The sequence below is a fragment of the Silurus meridionalis genome, chromosome 22, assembly GCF_014805685.1.
Source record: "Silurus meridionalis isolate SWU-2019-XX chromosome 22, ASM1480568v1, whole genome shotgun sequence".
Lineage (NCBI taxonomy): Eukaryota > Metazoa > Chordata > Actinopteri > Siluriformes > Siluridae > Silurus > Silurus meridionalis.
In genome coordinates this window covers 1,077,336-1,098,894 of record NC_060905.1, presented here as the reverse complement: position 1 = coordinate 1,098,894, position 21,559 = coordinate 1,077,336, and the positions used below count along the sequence as shown (strand labels likewise).

The following is a 21,559-nucleotide window of genomic DNA, read 5'->3' as shown; positions in this document are numbered from 1 at the left end:
ATATTTATGCCAGAAAGACCATAAAAATATACCTCACACAAAAAGGAGAAAGCTATTGAAGAAGAAAACATGACCTTTATCTGTGACCTTGAGATTGAAGTAAATTTCAGTCTGAGGTAAATTTTGTCCAGAGGTAAACTTCAGTCTGAGGTAAATCTAAAATTCAGTCTGAGGTGCATTTCAGTCGGAGGTAAATTTCTGTACAAGATAAATTTTTATCTGTGGCGAATTTCAGTATGAGGTGAATTTCAGTATGAGGTGAATTTTTAAGTGAAATTGACACGGACGCATTTGCTACAAGTCTGCTCCTACTTAATACGAATATACAGAAATACCTATAAATATATTTCAGACAGGGTGGATGCTATTGAACACACAATACTGTGAACGTTTTACTTTTCTGTGAGGTAAATCTTGAGGTAAATTTCTGTCGGAGGTGATTTTTGATCCGAGGTAAATTTCTGTCTGGGATGAATGACAGTCTGAGGTAAATGGCAGATGCTATTTTGTATCCATTGCAGTGCAGTAAAGTGCTCATGCACGTTTTTGAATTCTGACAGGAGTATCAGTGAGCATGTGACGCAGCTGTTCTACATCCGCTTTACTCTCTGGATCTTCTTGTAAAGTGCATAAATAAGCTTTAGTTAGTCCAGAATGCAGCAGCAAGAGTCCTTGCCAGAACCAGGAAATGACCGCATCACCCCGGTTTTAATCAGTCCACACTGGCTCCCAATTAAGTCTTGCATTGATTGCAAAATACTACTACTGACATATAACGCACTGTATGGTCTTGCACTGCAGTATTTGAGTACTTATAAATTATGTTCCCCATGCCTATTTAGATCAAAATGTGCAGGCAATTTGTTGGTAGCTAAAATAATGGAGACTATGGAAGGGAAGCTGAAAACATATTTATGTAGTCAAGCCTTTTGTTGGTAGGTCTTTCTTAGTTCTTAGATCTTTCTTCTACAGAGTCCCAGTTTACACCTTGTCACACTGTATAGTCTCCTTAACATTCAAACAATGAGAATGCTTAACAAGCTTTATTTTTTCCTCTTCCTTTCACCCATTCTCTCTCTCTCTCTCTTTTTCTCTCTCTCTCTCATGCCCATGAGGTTCCAGTGACCAGTGTTCCTGTCCTTTCCTCTCTGCCCGGTTAAGCTCGATCTCCTACCTCTGGATGGAGTTCTTCTCAAATTGAGACCACTCTGTGTAGTTGGGGATGGTTCTACATCTACATCCAAAGTTCCATGAAGCAGGTGAGCAACTCAAGAATGGAAATTACTTGAGAAAGTACAGACTGTAATTAATATCAACAGTTTACTACAGTGGCTCAGGACCACAGACTGCATGAATAGTTCTGCATTTACGCACCTATTTCTGCACACCTCAATAAAGTAACTGCAATAAATGGAAGGCATAGCTGAGAGAGAGCGACAACTTATCAAAATACCAACTTATTATAAAACATATTTATAAAGGACTTGTTCCTTTAGTGGTGTAATTGTCATGATAAACCTTATATTTTACAGGGATTAGACAGAAGAATAGATTTTATGGTCATACGCTCAGAGGACAGAATCTGTTCCTGTGTGAATTCATGCCTGAAGAATTGTAAAAATTTTGACCATTGGCATAATGTTTTTTCGCAAATCTGGTTATATACAGTATGTTCTACTGATCAGTGGAAGTCTCCATCTACTGATCAACTCATTAAACTCAATAAGACATTCTGGTGCTGTGAGGGAAACCAGACCTACACTTGGATTTAAACCTCCACATTTTTGTGCTTTTGCTTTTTTCTGCATGTTCAGGTCATCATGCATGTTACATCACACCTAAACACATGGTGTTTCTGCTGAAATGTCATGCTGAAAAATATAATGAAATTAAATTTTTTTAAGAAAAGAAACAGTTTGTCATCATTAAAAAGACCTGGTTTGTTTTTCCCCAATTGTCAGGTCTGAAAACCCGGCCCAAAATTCCAAGCATTAAAACATAAAGACACATATTTAGTTATAATTCATGTTTACATTTCTTCTCCATGGTACTTATTTATTTATATTAACATAATATAATTAAAATATATGTTTATCTGCTGTTTGCTCTTAATTTGTGAAGAGGTGGAGTAACATGTGACATGGTTTACAAAGGTTTGAGTTTGGGTGATTTAGGGTGATTTTCAGTTAAATGTTTATAGAATTGTCTGTGGTCTATTTTTTACATCCTCAATTCCTGATAGGCCAGCACTGAAGAAATCCAAGCTCTCGCACATGATCACTCAGAAATGTTGATGATGCAGTAGCAGGAATGTTTTATGTCCCATGTTTGTGTTATATTCTGGTTTGCAGTTTTAATTATGTGTTCACACCCAAAACATTTATACTCAGAAAGCACAGGAAGTGCATAGGTTTAACGAGAAGGAAGTGAGAGCAGCTTTTAAGAGGATGAAGTATAGAAAGTGGGTTGGTCCAGATGACATACCGTTCCACCGGTATGTCATCTGGTCCAACCCATTTTCTATGAGATGTTTGAGAGTGATGCAGTGGACTTTTTAACAAGATTGTTTAACAGGATTTTGGAAGGTGAGAAGATGCCTGAGGAATGGAGAAGGAGTTTGCTGGTACTGATCTTTAAGAATAAGGGAGATGTGCAGACCTGCAGTAACTACAGGGGAATAAAGTTGATCAGTCACACCATGAAGTTATGGGAAAGAGTAGTGGAAGCCAGGCTGAGAGAAGAGGTGACCATCTGTGAGCAACAGTATGGTTTCATGCTGAGGAAGAGCGCCACAGATGCATTATTTGCTTTGAGAATGTTAATGGAGAAGTATAGAGAAGGTCAGAATGAGTTGCATTGTGTTTGTGGATTTGGAGAAATCAAGGATCAGCTCTGAGCCCTTTCCTGTTTGCAGGACGAGGACAGACAGGAGTCTCCATGGACTGTGATGTTTGCAGATGATATTGTGATTTGTGGTGAGAGTAGGAAGAGAGGTGGAGGTACACGCTGGAGAGGAGAGGAATGAACGTCAGTAGGAGTAAGACAGAGTGCATGTGTGTGAATAAGAGGGAGGGCAGTGGAAGGGTGCGGTTACAGGGAGAAGAGGTGGAGAAGGTGGAGGAGTTCAGGTACCTGGGGTCAGCAGTGCAGAGTAATGGAGAGTGTTTTAGAGAAGTGAAGAAAAGAGTGCAGGCAGGGTGGAGTGGGTGGAGAAGTGAAGAAAAGAGTGCAGGCAGGGTGGAGTGGGTGGAGAAGAGTGATAGCAGGAGTGATTTGTGATAGAAGAGTATCTGTGAGAGTGAAAGGGAAAGTTTATAGGACTGTGGTGAGACCTGAGATGTTGTATGGATTAGAGACAGTGGCATTGAGTAAAAGACAGGAGGTGGACCTGGAGGTAGCAGAGCTGAAGATGTTGAGATGTTCGTTGGGAGTGATGAGGATGGACAGGATTAGAAATTAGTTTATTAGAGGGACAGCGCATGTAGGACGTTTTGGAGACAAGGTGAGGGAGGTGAGATTGAGATGGTTTGGACATGTGCAGAGGAGGGACATGGGGTATATCAGTAGGAGAATGCTGAGGATGGAGACACCAGGAAGGAGGAAAAGAGGAAGACCAAGGAGGAGGTTTATGGATGTGGTGAGAGAAGACATGCAGGTAGTTGGTGTGAAAGAGGCAGATGTAGAGAACAGGGGGGGCGGTATGGAGAGGGATGATCCACTGTGGCGCCCCCAAATGGGAGAAGCTGAAAGAAGAAGAAGAAGAAGAAGAAGAAGAAGAAGAAGAACTTTCTCCTACACAATTTGCTAGGAATTTTAGGATTTTATATTGGGATTATGTTTAAGATATTTTAAGATAACCCCAATCAGAGATAGTTAACTAATTAAAACAAAATCTTGCAAAATAGCAAACTAAAACTTCACACTAACGATGGAAAGTCTTAAATTAATTCTAATGTCTGTAAAAAAATAAACATGGTAAAAAGAAAATCTTTAGTAAATAAACAAATTGGAAGGCTGCAGAGATATCTGTTCCTGTAGGGTATGACTCTGCAAGGTTTAGTAGTAGTAGTAATAATAATAATAATAATAATAATAATAATAATAATAATACAATTTTGAATGGCCTCACATTCAGTAGTTAAAACCACATTATATATATATATATATATATATATATATATATATATATATATATATATATATATATATATATATATATAAATACTTTTTTTTAAGGCATAAAACAATGTATAATACATTTTGAATTCTGCTTGTGCTTAATTGTGTTTACACTACGGAATCACAGAACTGTTTTACTGTAAAGTTCTTAAAATAAAAATTTGGAAATTGTCAGTTTTTGACCATAGGTGGCCAGTGTTACATTTTTAGGGGCATTAAGGCAAGGTCCTGAAGATAAAGTCTAGTAAGGCAAGGTCCTGAAGATAAAGATAAAATTTACCAAGGATACATCCAATCATCATCTTTCCTGCATTTGACAATCTTATGAGTGAACAGCTTTAAATATTAAATATTATTTTATTTAGATAGGCCTCAAGATGATATGAGCCAAATTTGGAGAAGATTCGACTAAAAATATGAAGTATCAATTATGTCATTTAATGGAAGAATATTTAGCATATGTTTATACACACAGGAAGAATCACATGAAGTAAGAACAGAAACAGATCTCTGCAAATCACCAAAATGTTACGTTTCCCATGTGATAAACACCACTGTGATGGAGAACGTTAAATAAAAATGTCTTCATTGGAGTCTCTATCAAACGAAGGTCTTTACACCCTAAAAATAAAAGAAAACAAACATATTAGTATTTTAAATTCAAAGCTCAGTCAAGGAGAAAAAAAACACTTACTAATTTACTTAATCTGCAGTCAGTATCTTTATAGAAATCGGATCAGATTATTTACATGTTAATATGTTTAACTCGTTGTATAACACTCCTGTCACCTACTGGGTATATAGTAATGTAGATCAATGAATAGTGACAGTGTATAAATATTTATATTCCTAATCTATTATTTTTGTTAACAATTATTTCTGAGACCACTTTTAAAAGCACAATACAAATACAAGTGAACTGTATGTTTTACATGTTGATCTGAATGAACCCACCGCAGGTTCTGTAGTTTGTAATGTTTATCATCTTTAAGGCTGAAGAGCAGCTTATGTCCCGAGTCTCCTACATTGTTAAAATATAAATCCAAGTCTCTCAGGTGTGAGGGATTTGATTTTAGAGCTGAAGTCAGAGCAGCACAGCCTTCATCTGAGACATCACAATACCACAACCTGCAGAGAGACAATAACACAATTCAATTCAATTCATTTCATTTATTTGTATTGCTCTTTTTTATGATGAACATTGTCTCAGAGCAGCTTTACACAGATAATGTGGAGATAAAAATGATGATGTTTATAAGTGTAAGTTTGTCCCTGATGAACAAGTCGGTGGAGACTGTGGTGAAGGAAAAACTCCCTGAGATGCAGAAGGAAGAAACCTTGAGAGAAACCAGACTCAAGAGGGAACCTCATCCTCATCTGGGTTCCACCGAATGTCCATTTATTACAGAAAAACATGTTGAAGCCATTAAATTCAAAATTATCTTTTTCTTTTCCTTTAAACTGTACTTTTCCTGAACAAGAACAAATGGGATGTGATGGGATTGAACACCTGCTTCACAAAAGATCTGTAGTGTAAACTGGGATTTTTTTATTCCATCTACTCACTCCCAAAAATGTGTTCAATCAGGGTTGTGTATAGTGGAGAGGCTAGAGCTTTATATCCCTGTTACCTTCTGGCTCTCTCTTTTATGATGTTACATTTGTTTTTGCAGAAGATCTCTACTTTGCACTCTGACCAAGCTGAAGATAGTCTTTTAACTATTAAACAAAAATGAGCATCCCTAATAATCTGTGTTTCCATCTTTCTCCATCACTTTCCTCTCCCTCTTCTGCCATGCTGCTCCAGAGATACCAGTGATCTTGACTTATTCTGTAAATCTGGCCCTTCATAATTCATCCTGTTGCCCTGTTTCTCTTTGGATTTCTCTTCACTTTAAGGTTAAAATGATCTTCTGTTGGGAATGTCTCCAAATGAACAGCATAAAGATTTAATGTGGAAAAAACAGACAGAATCCAAAAGAATGTCGAATTGCTACAAACATTTTGCAACCGTTTTGCACTCAAATATCCATAATTGAGTTGATCATTTAAACTAAATAAAGTTCATGTTAAAAAATGTTTATTCAAAAACTGCTCTGATGCTTACATTCATAAATTGCTTACAAGCTAATTACAATTAGCGCCTGAGTACGCATTAGCAAATGATGACTCTATTGTACATAGTTATATAAAGAGAATACTTTTTCATCAGGTTTAGGGCAGCTGCATCCAATTAGGAAGTCTCGGTTATTGCTGAAACATCCCTCATCTAAAATCTACTAATGGGAGATGGTCAAATGTTTACAGCACATGATTGTGGCAACAGTGAAAGAAAAAGAAATAGAAAGTTTGCTGAATTGCACCAATAGTCAGAATGTTTCTATAATGTGTCAACTGAAGGATAAGTGTAGAAACAAAAAGGCATGAAAAGAAATAGAGGATGAATTGCAGATTTCAGATTTGCAACTTGATATTGTGCATGCAATCACTGGCCACGTATTTTATTGATTTAACAATGTGAAAATTTTTATGCTCTCTTGCGGAGTGAAAATATTGACACATTATCAAAAACACATTACCACAGTGTTATTATTAAATTATATTCATATTCTTCGAGTGAAAAGCAATAATCATAATAGATCTCTGGAATTTTACAGTGTAAAACTGGCTTTGCTGAGGAGCAGGTCATGTGACTCTCAGGAATATGATCTTACCTCAATGTCTCCAGTTTACAGTGAGGATTCTCCAGTACAGCAGAGAGACACTTCACTCCTGAGTCTCCAAGTTTATTCCAAGACAGATCCAGTTCTCTCAGGTGTGAGGGGTTTGATCCCAGAGCAGCACAGCCTTCATCTGATACACCACAACTGCACAACCTGCAGAGCGACAATGGACACACTACTTTCTCAGTTCAGAACACAAAGAGCAGTTCAGAAAGGCATTTGTGATGTGTGCTCCATCAAGCCAAAGTTTAGTTGAGGGATATAAGACGAATGCACGGTCTACAGCACAACAATTACATTTGTTAAAAACATTTAAGGATTTTAATAATGTAAGAATTGAATGTAATTGATTGAAATCCATTATGTAATGGCTTTCTGTTAGCTGTTTAAAAAATATATAACTGTAAGTAAGGTACATTTACTAGCTATGTCTATATGTTTGTGTATCTACATACGTATCAGCACTTATAATATACACTATATTGCCAAAAGTATTGGGTCACCGGACCTTTCTGCTATATGTGCTTCTTTTCCAAACTGTTAGCACAAAGCTGGAGGTGCTCTTGTACAGGATGTCTTTAGATGGCGCTATAATAAAATGATGCATTCACTTAAACTTGAAAACCCAAATCTGTTCCAGCATGGCAATGTACCTGTGCCCAAAGTGAGCTCCCTGAAGATGTGGTTAAAATGCTTGGAAAGAAGATCTTGAGTGGCCTTCTATCGAGCTCTGATTTCATCCCTACTGAACACCTTTGGGATGAATGTGAACGCTGGCTGCACCCCAGGTCTCCTCACCCACATCAGTACCTGCCTTTCATAATACACTTGTGGATGATGAACACAAATGTCCAGAAACAATCCAAAATCTAGTGGAACTTCTTCTCAGAATAGTGGAGGGAATTAGAAGAGTTGGGACTAAATGTGGAATACAATGCACAAAAAACACATGTACAAACACGTGCAAAAAACACGTGCACAAAAAAAATACTGTACTTATGACCAGCTGACCCAATACTTTTGGCAATATAGTGTATGTTGCTACACCTTAAAAAAAAAAATAATAAATTGGACAAAAAATTTTTTTTTATAAAAAGTGATCATGACAAACAACATATCATTCTAAAGGTCTAAGCTTCAAACATTGGTTTTAGATGGATTCGTCTTCAATGGAACACTTATAAGGAATGTATTTGCTGAATTACTGTAGCCAGAACACATCAACAAATAGGCACCAAATACTTGTTTGTATGTGTATTGTGTAATGAGTCACAAATGCAAATCCCAGTTTATTTTCGAAAGGTAAGGATCCACTGAACGTGCCAAAAAGTACTTTTAATCCAATAAAACAATAACGATGTAATATACTGTGTCTCGGGGGGAAGGTTTTTTTTGTATTTGTTACGGAATAACTTAAAACACAAAAAAGAAGCATGTTTTATAGACTATAGAGCTACAAACACAATGAGACCATCCACCATCTGCACCACCCATCATTTTAAACCTATTATTTCATTATTGATGGGAAATGTAGCCAATAAGTGCAGGATTCTAATTATATATAGAAGGTTTTTATTTCCCACATGGGCAAGCTCTTTGTTTTAGAAGCTCTTAGTGGTCAAAGAGCACGTTACATACACTGTGACGCACCTGGAAGGAAGTGGATGCTTCTCTCGGCTCTTTCAAAAAAACAGGTTTGCTCGCAAAGGAAAGAAAAAGTGGACATTCAAAAAAGTTGTTTTATTGGAGATTGCATGAAGCAGCGATGCAGAAAATATTCTTGCACGAAGTGACGACAGGGACCTGGTGATCTGCAAGTGGATGGAATATCTGAGCCTATTTTACATCTGTGAGATACAATATATCTCCCTTTACAGTTTTATATGATTTGTCTGTTTGTTTTAATAATAGAAATGCTTGAAAAGTGTGTGTGTATTGATGGACACACTCCTGCCTGTTTAATGGCTGGTCATCAGTATGAATATTGTCTGTATGAATGGCCATAACTGTAAAACATTAGCTTGTCTGGCTACCTGACCAATAACATGAACGAAGTTTGTATGAATGGTCACCTGAGTCCAGCAGGTGGCTCTCAAACAGGGGGAGGAAGAAAAAGACCAGACATAGTCTCAGATAAATGTGGAACAGCTTTCCAGAAGAGTGGCGGGAAACATAAGAGCAAATTGGGACTAAATATGGAATTCAATGTTCAAAAATCAAATACCAAACTAATGACCAAGTGACCGAATACTTTGGCAATATAGTGTATGTCATAACCAGATCATCACACCAATAAAAACAATGGAACAGAATCATGAAGCAAAATCAAACATTGCTACCGAGCTCCCCGTTCCGGCTTCTAAACAAACTTTTCAGCTTGCTCCTTTGTGACATTGAGGTAGGCATGGCATTACTGTTTTGGAATGCAGGAACACCTGGACTGGTGTCTGTATGCCTAGTCCATGCAGGTTTGCTATTCCAAACACAACCCATACAATACAATCTGTGAAATATTGTTGGTTGTAACAAAAGGCTGTTTGGGTTAGAGCATCACTCGGGAGCCCACCTTCGAGTTTGCTGGGTTTTGGGTCTTGACAGGCTCATCAGTCAAACAGGTCCTCCCTAGGAAGACCATCAGGTTGAGCTTGGGTTCCTCATGTCAAAAGCAGACTGACAAAGGCTACGCCTATCCAGTATCTTTTTTTGAAACCCAAATGTCTGAAGCATGCTAAGTTTACAGTTATATGTTCGCCTCACCAGCAGTATATTTCTTTGAGGAAAAGAGAGATGGTGGATTCTGACTTTTTTTTTTTTTTTTTTGCTTTCCCACTATCCCGACAACATGTTGTATGTTGTGTGTGTGTGTGTGTGTGTGTGTAAGTGTTGAATTAATCAGTGTGTTTGTCTGAGGAGCAGGTCATGTGACTCTCAGAGAGATGATCTTACCTCAGTATCTCCAGTTTACAGTGAGGATTCTCCAGTACAGCAGAGAGAATCTTCACTCCTGAGTCTCTGATTTCATTCCAGGACATATCCAGTTCTCTCAGGTGTGAGGGGTTTGATCTCAGTGCTGAAGTCAGAGCAGCACAACCTTCATCTGAGACATCACAACCACACAACCTGTGTAGAGAGAAATACTTTTTAGATCCAGGTTGAAAAAAGTAATTATTTTCTGGGTGTTTACCTCATTATGGAGAACAAATATGTTCATATTTTCAGTAATATGTAACATTTATCAGGTGTGGGATGTATGGCCTGTACTGGTTCCACTAAATATTTAATTGCAGGTTTAATTTAAAATATATTTAGAGACAAAATATTTCCTTTAAATTACTGAGATAATAGTTGGGGTATGTGCTGTGGGACGGCTGTAGGTGCAGTTTATTTAGCTAGATTAATACATCACATTAATCAGTGTTAAAGTGATATAAAATTATTTAACTCAGGACCTAAAGCTGAACCACTGTTTCAGTCTCACTATTAGTGAATGTGTGTTACTGAGGAGCAGATCATGTGACTCTCAGAGAGATGATCTTACCTCAGTATCTCCAGGTTACAGTGTGGATTCTCCAGTACAGCAGAGAGACACTTCATTCCTGAGTCTCTGAATTTATTCCTTGACAGTTCCAGTTCTCTCAGGTGTGAGGGGTTTGATCTCAGAGCTGAAGTCAGAGCAGCACAACCTTCATCTGAGACACCACAATAACACAACCTGCAGAGAGACAATGACACACACACCACTCTCTCAACAAAATGTATGCGAATGCATGTCAGGAATGAGTATGGAATACACGTGTTTATTGTAGTGTTCTGAGGAGTCTGTAGGATCTATAAGATTTATACATTGTCAGAATGCTTTAGTTTTTCTAAAGTACACTAAAAATATTTTCACCTCTATGTGCATAAATATGGTGGGATGGCTGTGGTGATTCTGGAGCACAGTGACACATTTTATTATTTCTTATCTTTTCAAATCCTGAGACAAAGTTTTATATCTCAGCTCCAGTGAACATCTTTAGTTATAAGATGGGGAAGTGGTAGCTCAGAGGTTAAGATGTTTGGCTTCAGATCAAGAGGTTGTGAGTTCAAATCCCTGCACCAATAAGCTGAAACTGCAGAATGTAAGTTACACTAGATCAGAGTGTCTGCTGAATGCTGTAAATGTAGTTATAGGATTGGGTGATATGAAAAGAGGCAATTGTTAATATTAATTAGGGCAGTTGAGCATTCTCAGTTTCAGGGATAAACTCCCAAGTCTCATGAATGCAGTCACACTTCCTAAAATTTTTTCTTGACAATAGACCAAATCAATACACCTTTAAATTAAATGACTCCAGGTTATTATTTGTTAGGTAATTTAATAAAGTGTACTTATAAATCTGAAATAGTGTATGATGCACAACCATAAATTAAACGTCAGGTAATAGATTTTAAGGTTTGTGCTACAAGCTTCAAACTGAGGTGATGTGTCTAATACAATATAATGTAGATTGGAAGAAAGCAGACACACTGTTGGATTGAGAGCACATACTGCAAATACTTTAGTACATAATTTTGGATTCGCTAATTGAAGTAGCTGTTCAGTAGGATCATGATTTTGCACACCATTGCATGAATGACTGCTTGACATTATTATGTTTATGATTAACAATCAAATCTTACTGAAGAGCAGGTCATGTGACTTCAGATGATCTTACCTCAGTATCTCCAGCTTACAGTGAGGATTCTCCAGTACAGCAGAGAGACATTTCACACCTGAGTCTCTGAGTTTATTCTCAGACAGATCCAGTTCTCTCAGGTGTGAGGGGTTTGATCTCAGAGCTGAAGTCAGAGCAGCACAACCTTCATCAGTGACATCACAACCACACAACCTGCAGAGAGACAATGACACACTCTTAATTGTTCAAATACTTTCCTAAGCAGAAGCCGTGGATGAATTTTGAGGTCCATCTCCTGTTAGGAGAAAAAATTCTGCTTTTAAATCTGAGAACACAGAGGACTACAGCAGAGCCAGGGCCAACCTGAAAAAAAAAAGGCATTCGTAGATCCAAACACACATTCAAACTCCATATCGAAGAGCACTTCCACAACTCTGACCACAGACGCATGTGCAAAGGCATCCAGACCATCACAGACTACAAACCGACACCAACCATTCAGCGTTTAGCAGAGTGGATACACGCAAGGTAACTGGTCCAGACTGCATACCGGGACGTGTTTTCAAAACATGCGCTGGACAACTGGCACAGGTCTTTACTGATATCTTCAACCCTTTAACTGACCCAAGAGACGGTTTCTAGCTGCCTGAAGACTTTGACCATCATACCAGTGCCTAAGCATTCACCTGGAAGTTTCTAATCCTGTCCATCGCCATCACTCCCAATAAAAAACTCAACATCTTCAGCTCTGCTACCTCCAGCTCCACCTCCTGTCTTTTACTCAATGCCACTGTCTCTAAACCATACATCATCTCAGGTCTCACCACAGTCCTATAAACTTTCCCTTTCACTCTCACAGGTACTCTTCTATTACAAATCACTCCTGCTATCACTCTTCTCCACACACTCCACCCTGCCTGCACTCTTTTCTTCACTTCTCTAGCACACACTATTACTCTGCACTGTTGACCCCAGGTACCTGAACACCTCTACCTTCTTCATATCTTCTCCCTGCTACCGCACCCCTCCACTGCCCTCCCTCTTATTCACACACATGTACTTTGTCTTACTCCTGCTGACTTTCATTCCCTTTTCTCTCCAGCACATACCTCCACCTCTACAGGATCTTCTCAACCTGCTCCCAACTTTCACCACAAGTAACAATATCATCCACAAATATCATAGTCCACAGAGACTCCTGTCTGAACTCGTCCGTCAGCCTGTCGATCACCACTGCAAACAGGAAAGGGCTCAGAGCTGATCCTTGATGCAGTCCAACCTTCACCTTGAACCAGCCTGTTGTTCCTACTGCACACTTCACACTGTCCTCATACATGTCCTGCACCACCCTCACATACTTCTGACACACCAGACTTCCTCATACAATACCACAACTCCTCTCCACTTTCTCTAAATATACAAACACACAATGCAACTTCTTCTGACCTTCTCTATACTTCTCCATCAATATTCTCAAAGCAAATAATGTGTCTGTGGTGCTCTTCCTCGGCATGAAACCATACTGCTGCTCACAGAGGGTCACCTTCTCTCAGCCTGGCTTCCACTACTCTTTCTCATAACTTCATCGTGTGACTGACCAACCTTATTCCCCTGTAGTTACTGCAGGTCTGGACATCTCCCTTATTCTTAAAGATCAGTACCAACACACTCCTTCTCCATTCCTCAGGCATCTTCTCACCTTCCAAAATCCTGTTAAACAATCTGGTTAAAAACTCCACTGCATCTCTCCCAAACATCTCCATGCTTCTACCGGTATGTCATCTGGTCCTACCGACTTTCCACTCTTCATCCTCTCCACTTCCTCCTTACTAATCCTATCCACTTCCTGCTTCACATCTCCACACCATCCAACCTTCTCTCTCTCTTTCATTTTCCTCATTCATCATGCCATGTACTTCTACAAAAAGAGTGAGGAAGAAATCCCTGATACTGGTTGCTGCCACTGCTTGCTAACTTATTTATTGCTGTTCCGTTTAATAGTAACATAAAACTGTAACATGAACTAGTTAGATAGTCAAGTGCAAAAATGTTGGTAACTACTTACTGCTTACCTTAATCTTAATTCTAACATTAATTATAGATTTAGTGTCTAAGCAATGTTCAAATTGGCAATAGGAATACTGCTCTTTATTCAGAGAGAGTGGTTCTTGCAAAAAAATATGTTTTTAACTGTTTAATTGGCAAATAATAAAAAAAAATAAAAAATACACATAAAATTGAATTTGACAGAGTTTTCACAACCCTGTCCACAAACAAAATTGATAATGATTGGTTAATACTGGTTAAAAACTCCACTGCCATCTCTCCTAAATATAATGCAAATATGTTATAATTGTTAAAAATAAGAAAACTTGGCACTGCCACTTTTAGGTTAAAACTATGCTCTAGGCCCAAAGAAAAAATATTCAAACCGATAATAATTCAGGGTCATTCCACTGGGGTGGATTTAATCAGAGTGTAGTGATATTTGATGCTGAACCTAAAACCTCTGCTTAAGCATCACTAATGTAGAATGTGTGTAATTGAGATGAAAGATCTTACTTTAGTGTCTCCAGTTTACAGAGAGGATTCTCCAGTCCATTAGAGAGACACTTCACCCCTGAGTCTCTTAGATAATTTTTAGACAAATCCACTTCTCTCAAGTGTGAGGGGTTTGATCTCAAAGCTGAAGCCAGAGCAGAACAGCTTTCATCTGAAACACCACAACGATTCAACCTGCAGAAAGACAATGATACACTCTTTACTCTCTCAGTTCAGAAGCAGAAAATTGCTGCTCCACTGCCACTTTCATCTCTACCACAGCAATACATAAAGTATGGAACTACTACATGTAGAAGCAGCAAATATAATACAACCAGTTTAATAAAACATGCTTGTGGAATTTTAGCAGGTTGTTATTAGTCTTCATAATATATAATCAACTTTGTCTTTTTAATTTATATTAATGTCAAATTTCAGAATCAGAATTTATTTACGTATTTAAGTATGTTTACACACAAGGAATTTGACTTGGTGACAGAAGCACCTAAAAGGAATGTACAAATCATGTGTGTCTAGCTTCTTCAGTATCTATTTCCTCTAGCAACGCCAAAAAAACAAAAAGAAAAACAGAGCATTCGTCCATATTGTGTCTGAAATGTTATTTACTCAGTATGTATCATTTGTTCATATGTGATATTCAGTATTTGGCTTCTTAGACAATAAAGTAAAAAGGTCCCACTGTGCAAACCCTGATGATAGATGTCCTGAAGAATACCCAACCCCCCCCCACCTGCTGAGGAGCAGGTTATGCGATAATTTACCTCAGTATCTCCAGTTTAAAGTAAGGGTTCCTCAGTACAGCAGAGAGACATTTCATTCCTGCATCTTTGAGATAATTCCCAGACAGATCCAGTTCTCTCAGGTGTGAGGGGTTTGATGTCAGAGCTGAAGCCAGAGCAGCACAACCTTCATCTGAGAAACGACAACTACAGAACCTGCAAAGAGACAATGACACACACTTCACGCTCTCAGAACACACAGATTGAAACATCAAGTCTAGCTAAGCCTAGCTGACCAAATGAATTAAAAGATGTGTACAATTTTCATTTACTTTTTACATACAGTATCATGGACAAATGTTAATTAAAATACTGAGTGATTTATGAGTGATTATATATAATCTCTTGTCATTTATATTTCGGAGAAAGAATCTTACTTCAGTATCTCCAGTTTACAGTGAGGATTCTTCATACCCAGAGCAAGACCCTTCATTCCTGAATTTTTGAATCTGTTCCCAGACAGATCCAGTTCTCTCAGATTGGAGGAATCAGAGCTGAGCACTGAGGCCAATCCTGCACAGCCTTTTTCTTTCAGGTCACAATTACTAAAACTGCAAATAACAAAATTCAGGGTACAATTCCACTAGCATAACACACCAATTTAATTTAGTCATAATGAAACAGGCTACGTAATGCATTGTGTCTTCTTCTTCTTTTGGCTGCTCCTGTTAGGGGTCACCACAGCAGATCATCCATCTCCATACTACTGTCATCTACATCTGCCTCTTTTAAACCAACTACCTGCACGTCTTCCCTCACCACGTCCATAAACCTCCCTATGTAATGCATTGTGTAATGATTCTATATTGAATGTAGTATTGATGTACTGCATACAGAAAACATTTTCACTGATGATTTGTAAGAAGTATGCGATCCATCAGAGAATCTGATAAAATATTTCCATCTCCTCTGCTGCTAACATAAACAGTGTAACCGTCAAATTCAACATTACTTACTCAGCTTTTCTGGATGCTGCAACCACAGGCAGGAGCTTCAAAAGAACTTCCTCTGGTGTACAGTCTATGTTTATATATTTATTAAGGTCAAACACATCCTGTTCCTGTGCTGATGTCAGTAACACAAACACCACAGCAGACCACTGAGAAGAAGAAAGTTTGTTTTGATGTAAATCTCCAGATTGCAGGTACTGTTGGATTTCCTCAACGAGAGAATGTTCTTCCAGTTCATTCAGACAGTGGAACAGATTGAGGGATTTCTCTGTTGATGGATTCTCTCTGATCTTCTTCTTGATGTAAACAACTGTTTCCTGTGTGTTGTGAGAGCTACTTCCTGTCTGTGTCATTATGGTTTGTAGTAGGTTCTGATTGGACTCCAGTGAGAGACCCAGAAGAAAGCGAAGGAAAAGATCCAGATGTCCATTTTTACTCTGTAAAGCCTGATCTACAGCACTCTTGTAAACATCTGACACTGGAATGTCTCTGAGCCGCATGGACCTTTTAGAAAACTGACTCTTCTGAAAAACATTTTTCGTTTCATTTATAAAAGTCAGGTGCACATACAGAGCTGCGAGATGTTCCTGAATGCTCAGATGAACAAAACAGTACACTTTACTCTGGTGAAGCCCAAACTCCTCTCTGAAGATCTGTGTACACACACCTGAATACACTGATGCTTCTTTCACATCAATGCCACACTCCATCAAGTCTTCCTCATAGAAGATCAGGTTGCCCTTCATCAGCTGCTGAAAAGCCAGTTTCCCCAGTTTCAGAACCATTTCTTTATCTGCCTCTTGGCTCTTTGTGTACTTTTTCTTTATGAAGTTGGTCTGAATGATGAGGAAGTGTGTGTACATTTGAGTCAGAGTCTTGGGGATCTCTCCACTCTCTGCTTCACCCAACATTCTCTCTAGAACAGTGGCTGAAATCCAGCAGAAGACTGGGATGTGGCACATGATGTAGATGCTTCTTAATGACTTCAGGTGTGTGATGATTCTGCTGCTCAGGCTCTGATCACTGATCCTCTTCCTGAAATATTCCTCCTTTTGTGGGTCATTGAACCCTCGTACCTCTGTGACTCGATCTACACACTCAGGGGGGATTTGATCAGCTGCTGCTGGTCTGGAGGTGATCCAGATGAGAGCAGAGGGAAGCAGGTTTCCTTTGATCAGGTTTATCAACAGAACATCTACTGATGCTGGTTCAGTTACATCACACAATCTCACTGTGTTCTGGAAATCCAGAGGGAAACGACACTCATCCAAACCATCAAAAATGAACAGAACTTTGTCCAGTCCGGAAATATTCATTTCTTTTATCTCCTTTAAAAAGAAGTGAAGAAGCTCCACCAGGCACAGTTTTTGATCCTTTATCAGATTGAGCTTTCTGAAAGGAAGTGGAAATATAAGTAGAACATCCAGATTTGTTTTCCCTTCAGCCCAGTCTAAAATGAATTTCTGCACAGAGACTGTTTTTCCAATGCCAGCAACTCCCTTTGTCAGAACGATCCTGATGGGTTTGTCTTCTTCAGACAAGGGTTCAAAGATCTCACTGCATTTGATAGGTGTTTCTGCTGTTGCTGCTCTCCTGGATGCTGCCTCGATCTGTCTCACCTCATGTTCCTTATTGACTTTTCCACTGTCTCCTTCTGTGATGTAGAGATCTGTGTAGATCTCATTGAGAAGTTTTGGGTTTCTCTGATTTGTCATCACCTCATTCAAGTGCTGAAACTTCTTTATCAGATTGAATTTACATATCTCCTGAACATGAGGTCCAGTGCTTTCAGACTTACACCTGTTAAATAGTGAGATATTAAGCACAATTTTTGTAATTTTATTTTAAACAACTATGTACTTGAGAATCTAATTGTATAGTATAGTATAGTATAGTCTAGACTATCTATCTATCTATCTATCTATCTATCTATCTATCTATCTATCTATCTATCTATCTATCTATCTATCTATCTATCTATCTATCTATCTATCTATCTATCTATCTATCTATCTATCTATCTATCTATCTATCTATCTATCTATCTATCTATCTGATCTGAAAGCCATTACAGTGGTTGGAGAGAAGTTTATAATACTAGAATAATAATAAAAATAATAATAGTTATACAATAAAACATATTATAATATAGAATAATAAAACGTGTTACATTATGACAAGCAGCATTCATAAAATTCTATGTGAATGGGTCGGTACAGCTTGTTAGCTGTTATGTGGCTATTCTGTCAGATCCAGCCTTGGTGATGTTCATGCTGCTGCATTCTGAATTGGTTAAAGCTTTAAGTCATGTGGAGGGTGACCCGTGGAGCAAGGGTGGAGACGGATGAAAATTGCACAACTAATTTTAATAAAAACACCAAAAAAAAAAAAAAAAACACTGCAAAAACACAAAAACCTAGCACCGCAAAAATGTAGAGAGCTTTAACAACCAGGCCACGCCTGACATAAATATAAACCAGCTGCACAACGTGTTAACTTTCTACACTTAGCAACTGACCTACTTAACACTTTCAAAAGACTAACAGATTAGATTTAACTTTATTACTGTGACAATTAAGGTCAAATTAAAGAACTGTACACAAACAAGTAAGGAAATGGCAAAAACAAAAGTAGAAATGTAAAATCTGTTTAAAGATGTGCTCTGGGGGTCTGGAGAGAAATAACCCAAAATGAGCGTAACAAAAAGCACATTGAACACATTATTCATGCTACACCTGGAACTAGTTCCTGAGAGAACGCTGTGCTGTATAGTGTTTTAGACAAATGAGTTGAAGGGTTAAAAGTGTTAACTAAGAGGAGACATTACCTCAGTGTAGATGAGAGATCTTCCTGTTTTACTTTTTTTGATGGAGGATCTGTATTTACATCACTGCTGGCTCGAGCAGGGGCTGATTTCTCTCTGCAGGTTTTAGTAAACAAACAGATATTACTATTAAATTCTGGTCAGTAGGTAATGTTATAATAATCTTAATATAAATGGCAATAAAAAAGTAATAATCATGTGATTGTCCTTGGTGTTTCTTTATGGGCACACAGCATGATATTAGAGTTCTCTATGACCTCGTTCTTTATAACTCTCATTAAATAATATTTAATATTTAACTCGTTAAATATTTCACTATAAAATAAAGTAATAGTAGCTTTACCTCTTTTTGAATGGTGGAACTCCATCGGGTTTCAAGTGATTCATCTTTCACTATTAGTAAAGAAATTTTACAGAGATGTGAACACCAAGGTCTGAATTCTTCACCTGCAATAGGTTACAGTCCACATGAATACAATCTCATGAAAAGTGAGGATAAGTGCAAATTATGTTCAATTTCAAATACTGTATCAAAACCCCCCAAAGAAACTAAGACCATGAAACAGAACACTAAATAAACCATAAACAAAAGCATTAACATGACCATAAGCACATGCTTACCACCACTACCACAACAACCACCACTAACCACCACTACCACCACAACAACCACCACTAACCACCACAACAACCACCACTACCACCACAAAAACCACCACTAACCACCACAACAACCACCACTAACCACCACTACCACCACAACAACCACCACTAACCACCACTACCACCACAAAAACCACCACAACTAACCACCACAACAACCACCACAACTAACCACCACAACAACCACAACAACCACCACTAATCAACATTAACCACCACTACCACCACAAAAAAAGAAACAAGGCTAAAGAGCTGTGAAAGGTAAGACTTATCAAGTGGTGATTATAGACATTGTGGTTCAGGTGTGAGTGATAAGTGACATGTAGCTCGCTCATGTGAGGTTCAGTGGCTGATGGGATTTATGTTTGAGCTACTGTCGCAGTTAAAGGAATTGAAACAGCTTTCTTACTTCCTGTGTCCTTCACTTGCAGGAATAAAGTCCAAATCACTGCAATTCAACAAAGCAGCCTGCTAACAAAGAGGACTGAATACTGTAATATACTCATTATTTAATGTTTGGTAACTGTGGGAAGAGTAAATTCATGAACATATCATTTTACCTGTCAGGATTAACAGACCTGTTAGTAGTCAGAAACTTATATATATCTGTTCTCTTATTCCAATCACAGAGTTTATCATTTATTCCTCGCTTTTTTTGCATTACAATATATTTGCAATATAAGACGTATTACCAGCTACTCGTGATATTTTGCCATGTGATTATTGTCTTAAGGTGCAATGGAAATGTATATTAGAGAATACATGCATTTCTTTAAGTTAAGGCCACAGAATCTGGATAAATATGAAAACATCTTATTCTGGATGTTTGTCCTCTTAGTCCACAGTGAGACAATGTTTGTGTTTATGGTGTTCTGATATGTAACGTCACAACGGAGGACTGGATATAATTTCTCTCTGTCAGTAATCTTTGTTTATGTTTCATACTCATCCTGGTGAAAGTCATTGTTATCAGATGGAAAAGAAAACACGTGCCATCACTACGTTACAGCTGCAATCACTGAAACCACGCCCACTGACATTTGATTGGCCAGTTCAAACCGTGTGCGGTTAATGCGCGCTGTAAGTGCGCGAGGCAGAGAAGAGAATAAATGAATGGTGGTTTAGTGCGGTGTAGTGCGGTGACCGGTTTAAAGCGGTTTAGCTGAATGGCGTCGCTTCAAGTTTTCCGTAAAACAACGAAAACAGAAGCGTCCCCCGAGTTTCCGCTTTAGCGTGAGGAAGTCCTGGTTATTAAAGCGGAGAATGGACGGCGGCACCTAGCGGTCAGGGTGAAGCCCTTTAGCCTAACGCTAATACCGGCTCGCCTGCCGCGCTTCCGCTTTCTCGCACACCGTTTCCGGCTCCTTGTATCCCGGCCGGTGTTGTGCCTAATTCAGACCCCGGTCTGAAATCAACCCCCCTTCGCGTGCACGCGGACAGTACCGTCGTATTTCCTGTAGATGGCACTAAAAACACGGAAGGTTGGGTCAAATGTTTTCCTGATCCTAACGCCAAAAGATCAATTTGAAGAAAACGTGTACCGGGGGTCTGAATTAGGCACAACACCTGTAACATCAGGCAATACCGCAGTCCAGCGTGTATTTCTCCTGAGCGCTGATTCTGAAGGGTTCATGAAGTGATGATCTTATAAACGAGTCTTTATGTCGCCTTTGGTGATGGAAAAAGTCGCGTTCACTTTTATTCACTTTTCTCGGTTGATTCCTCAATAAAAGAAGCCGAAACACATTTACTCAATTCACATACATGTTTATACACAGCGATGCATTTAAAAAGTTTTACAAGTAAATAATAGTGAATATTTTACCTTCTGTTAGCGAGGCTGGTTGTGTTCACGTCGTCTGTGTTCAGACTTTTTCACTTTCACTTTCACAGTTTCTCCATGGAGCAGAGGAACAAAGCAGATTTACAGTCTTTCAGTTAAAACACTGTTAAGACCTGATGTGACCTTCAACTAAACCCAGTAACAAACTACATTATACACAATTATTAATCATTCCTTTATAAACACTTGGTATTGAATAGAGAATCTGCTCCTCTACACAATCACACAACCTTCATCTCAATAAATAAGAATATAAAGAAAAAGTTGAATTATTTTAGTAATTTAATACAAAAAGTAAAACTGGTGTATTATATAGATTCATCACACACACACACACACACACACACACACACACACTTTGATATATTTCAAGTGTTT

The 21,559-nt window shown here is 38.4% G+C and overlaps 1 protein-coding gene across 1 annotated transcript; it reads right to left on the bottom strand.

The window, feature by feature from the left end:
* Positions 1–4,596: 4,596 nt before the first annotated feature.
* LOC124376416 (NACHT, LRR and PYD domains-containing protein 12-like) lies at positions 4,597–21,275 on the bottom strand. Its single transcript, XM_046835495.1, has 13 exons — positions 21,164–21,275; positions 19,019–19,122; positions 18,679–18,771; positions 15,858–17,651; positions 15,279–15,452; positions 14,884–15,057; positions 14,123–14,296; positions 11,600–11,773; positions 10,441–10,614; positions 9,849–10,022; positions 6,894–7,055; positions 5,134–5,307; positions 4,597–4,800 (listed from the first exon to the last, which is right to left on the bottom strand). Exons 2-13 carry the CDS (start codon positions 19,060–19,062, stop codon positions 4,794–4,796), a joined length of 3,318 nt encoding a protein of 1,105 aa, XP_046691451.1. The 5' UTR covers positions 19,063–19,122; positions 21,164–21,275; the 3' UTR covers positions 4,597–4,793.
* Between the last annotated feature and the right edge of the window lie 284 nt (positions 21,276–21,559).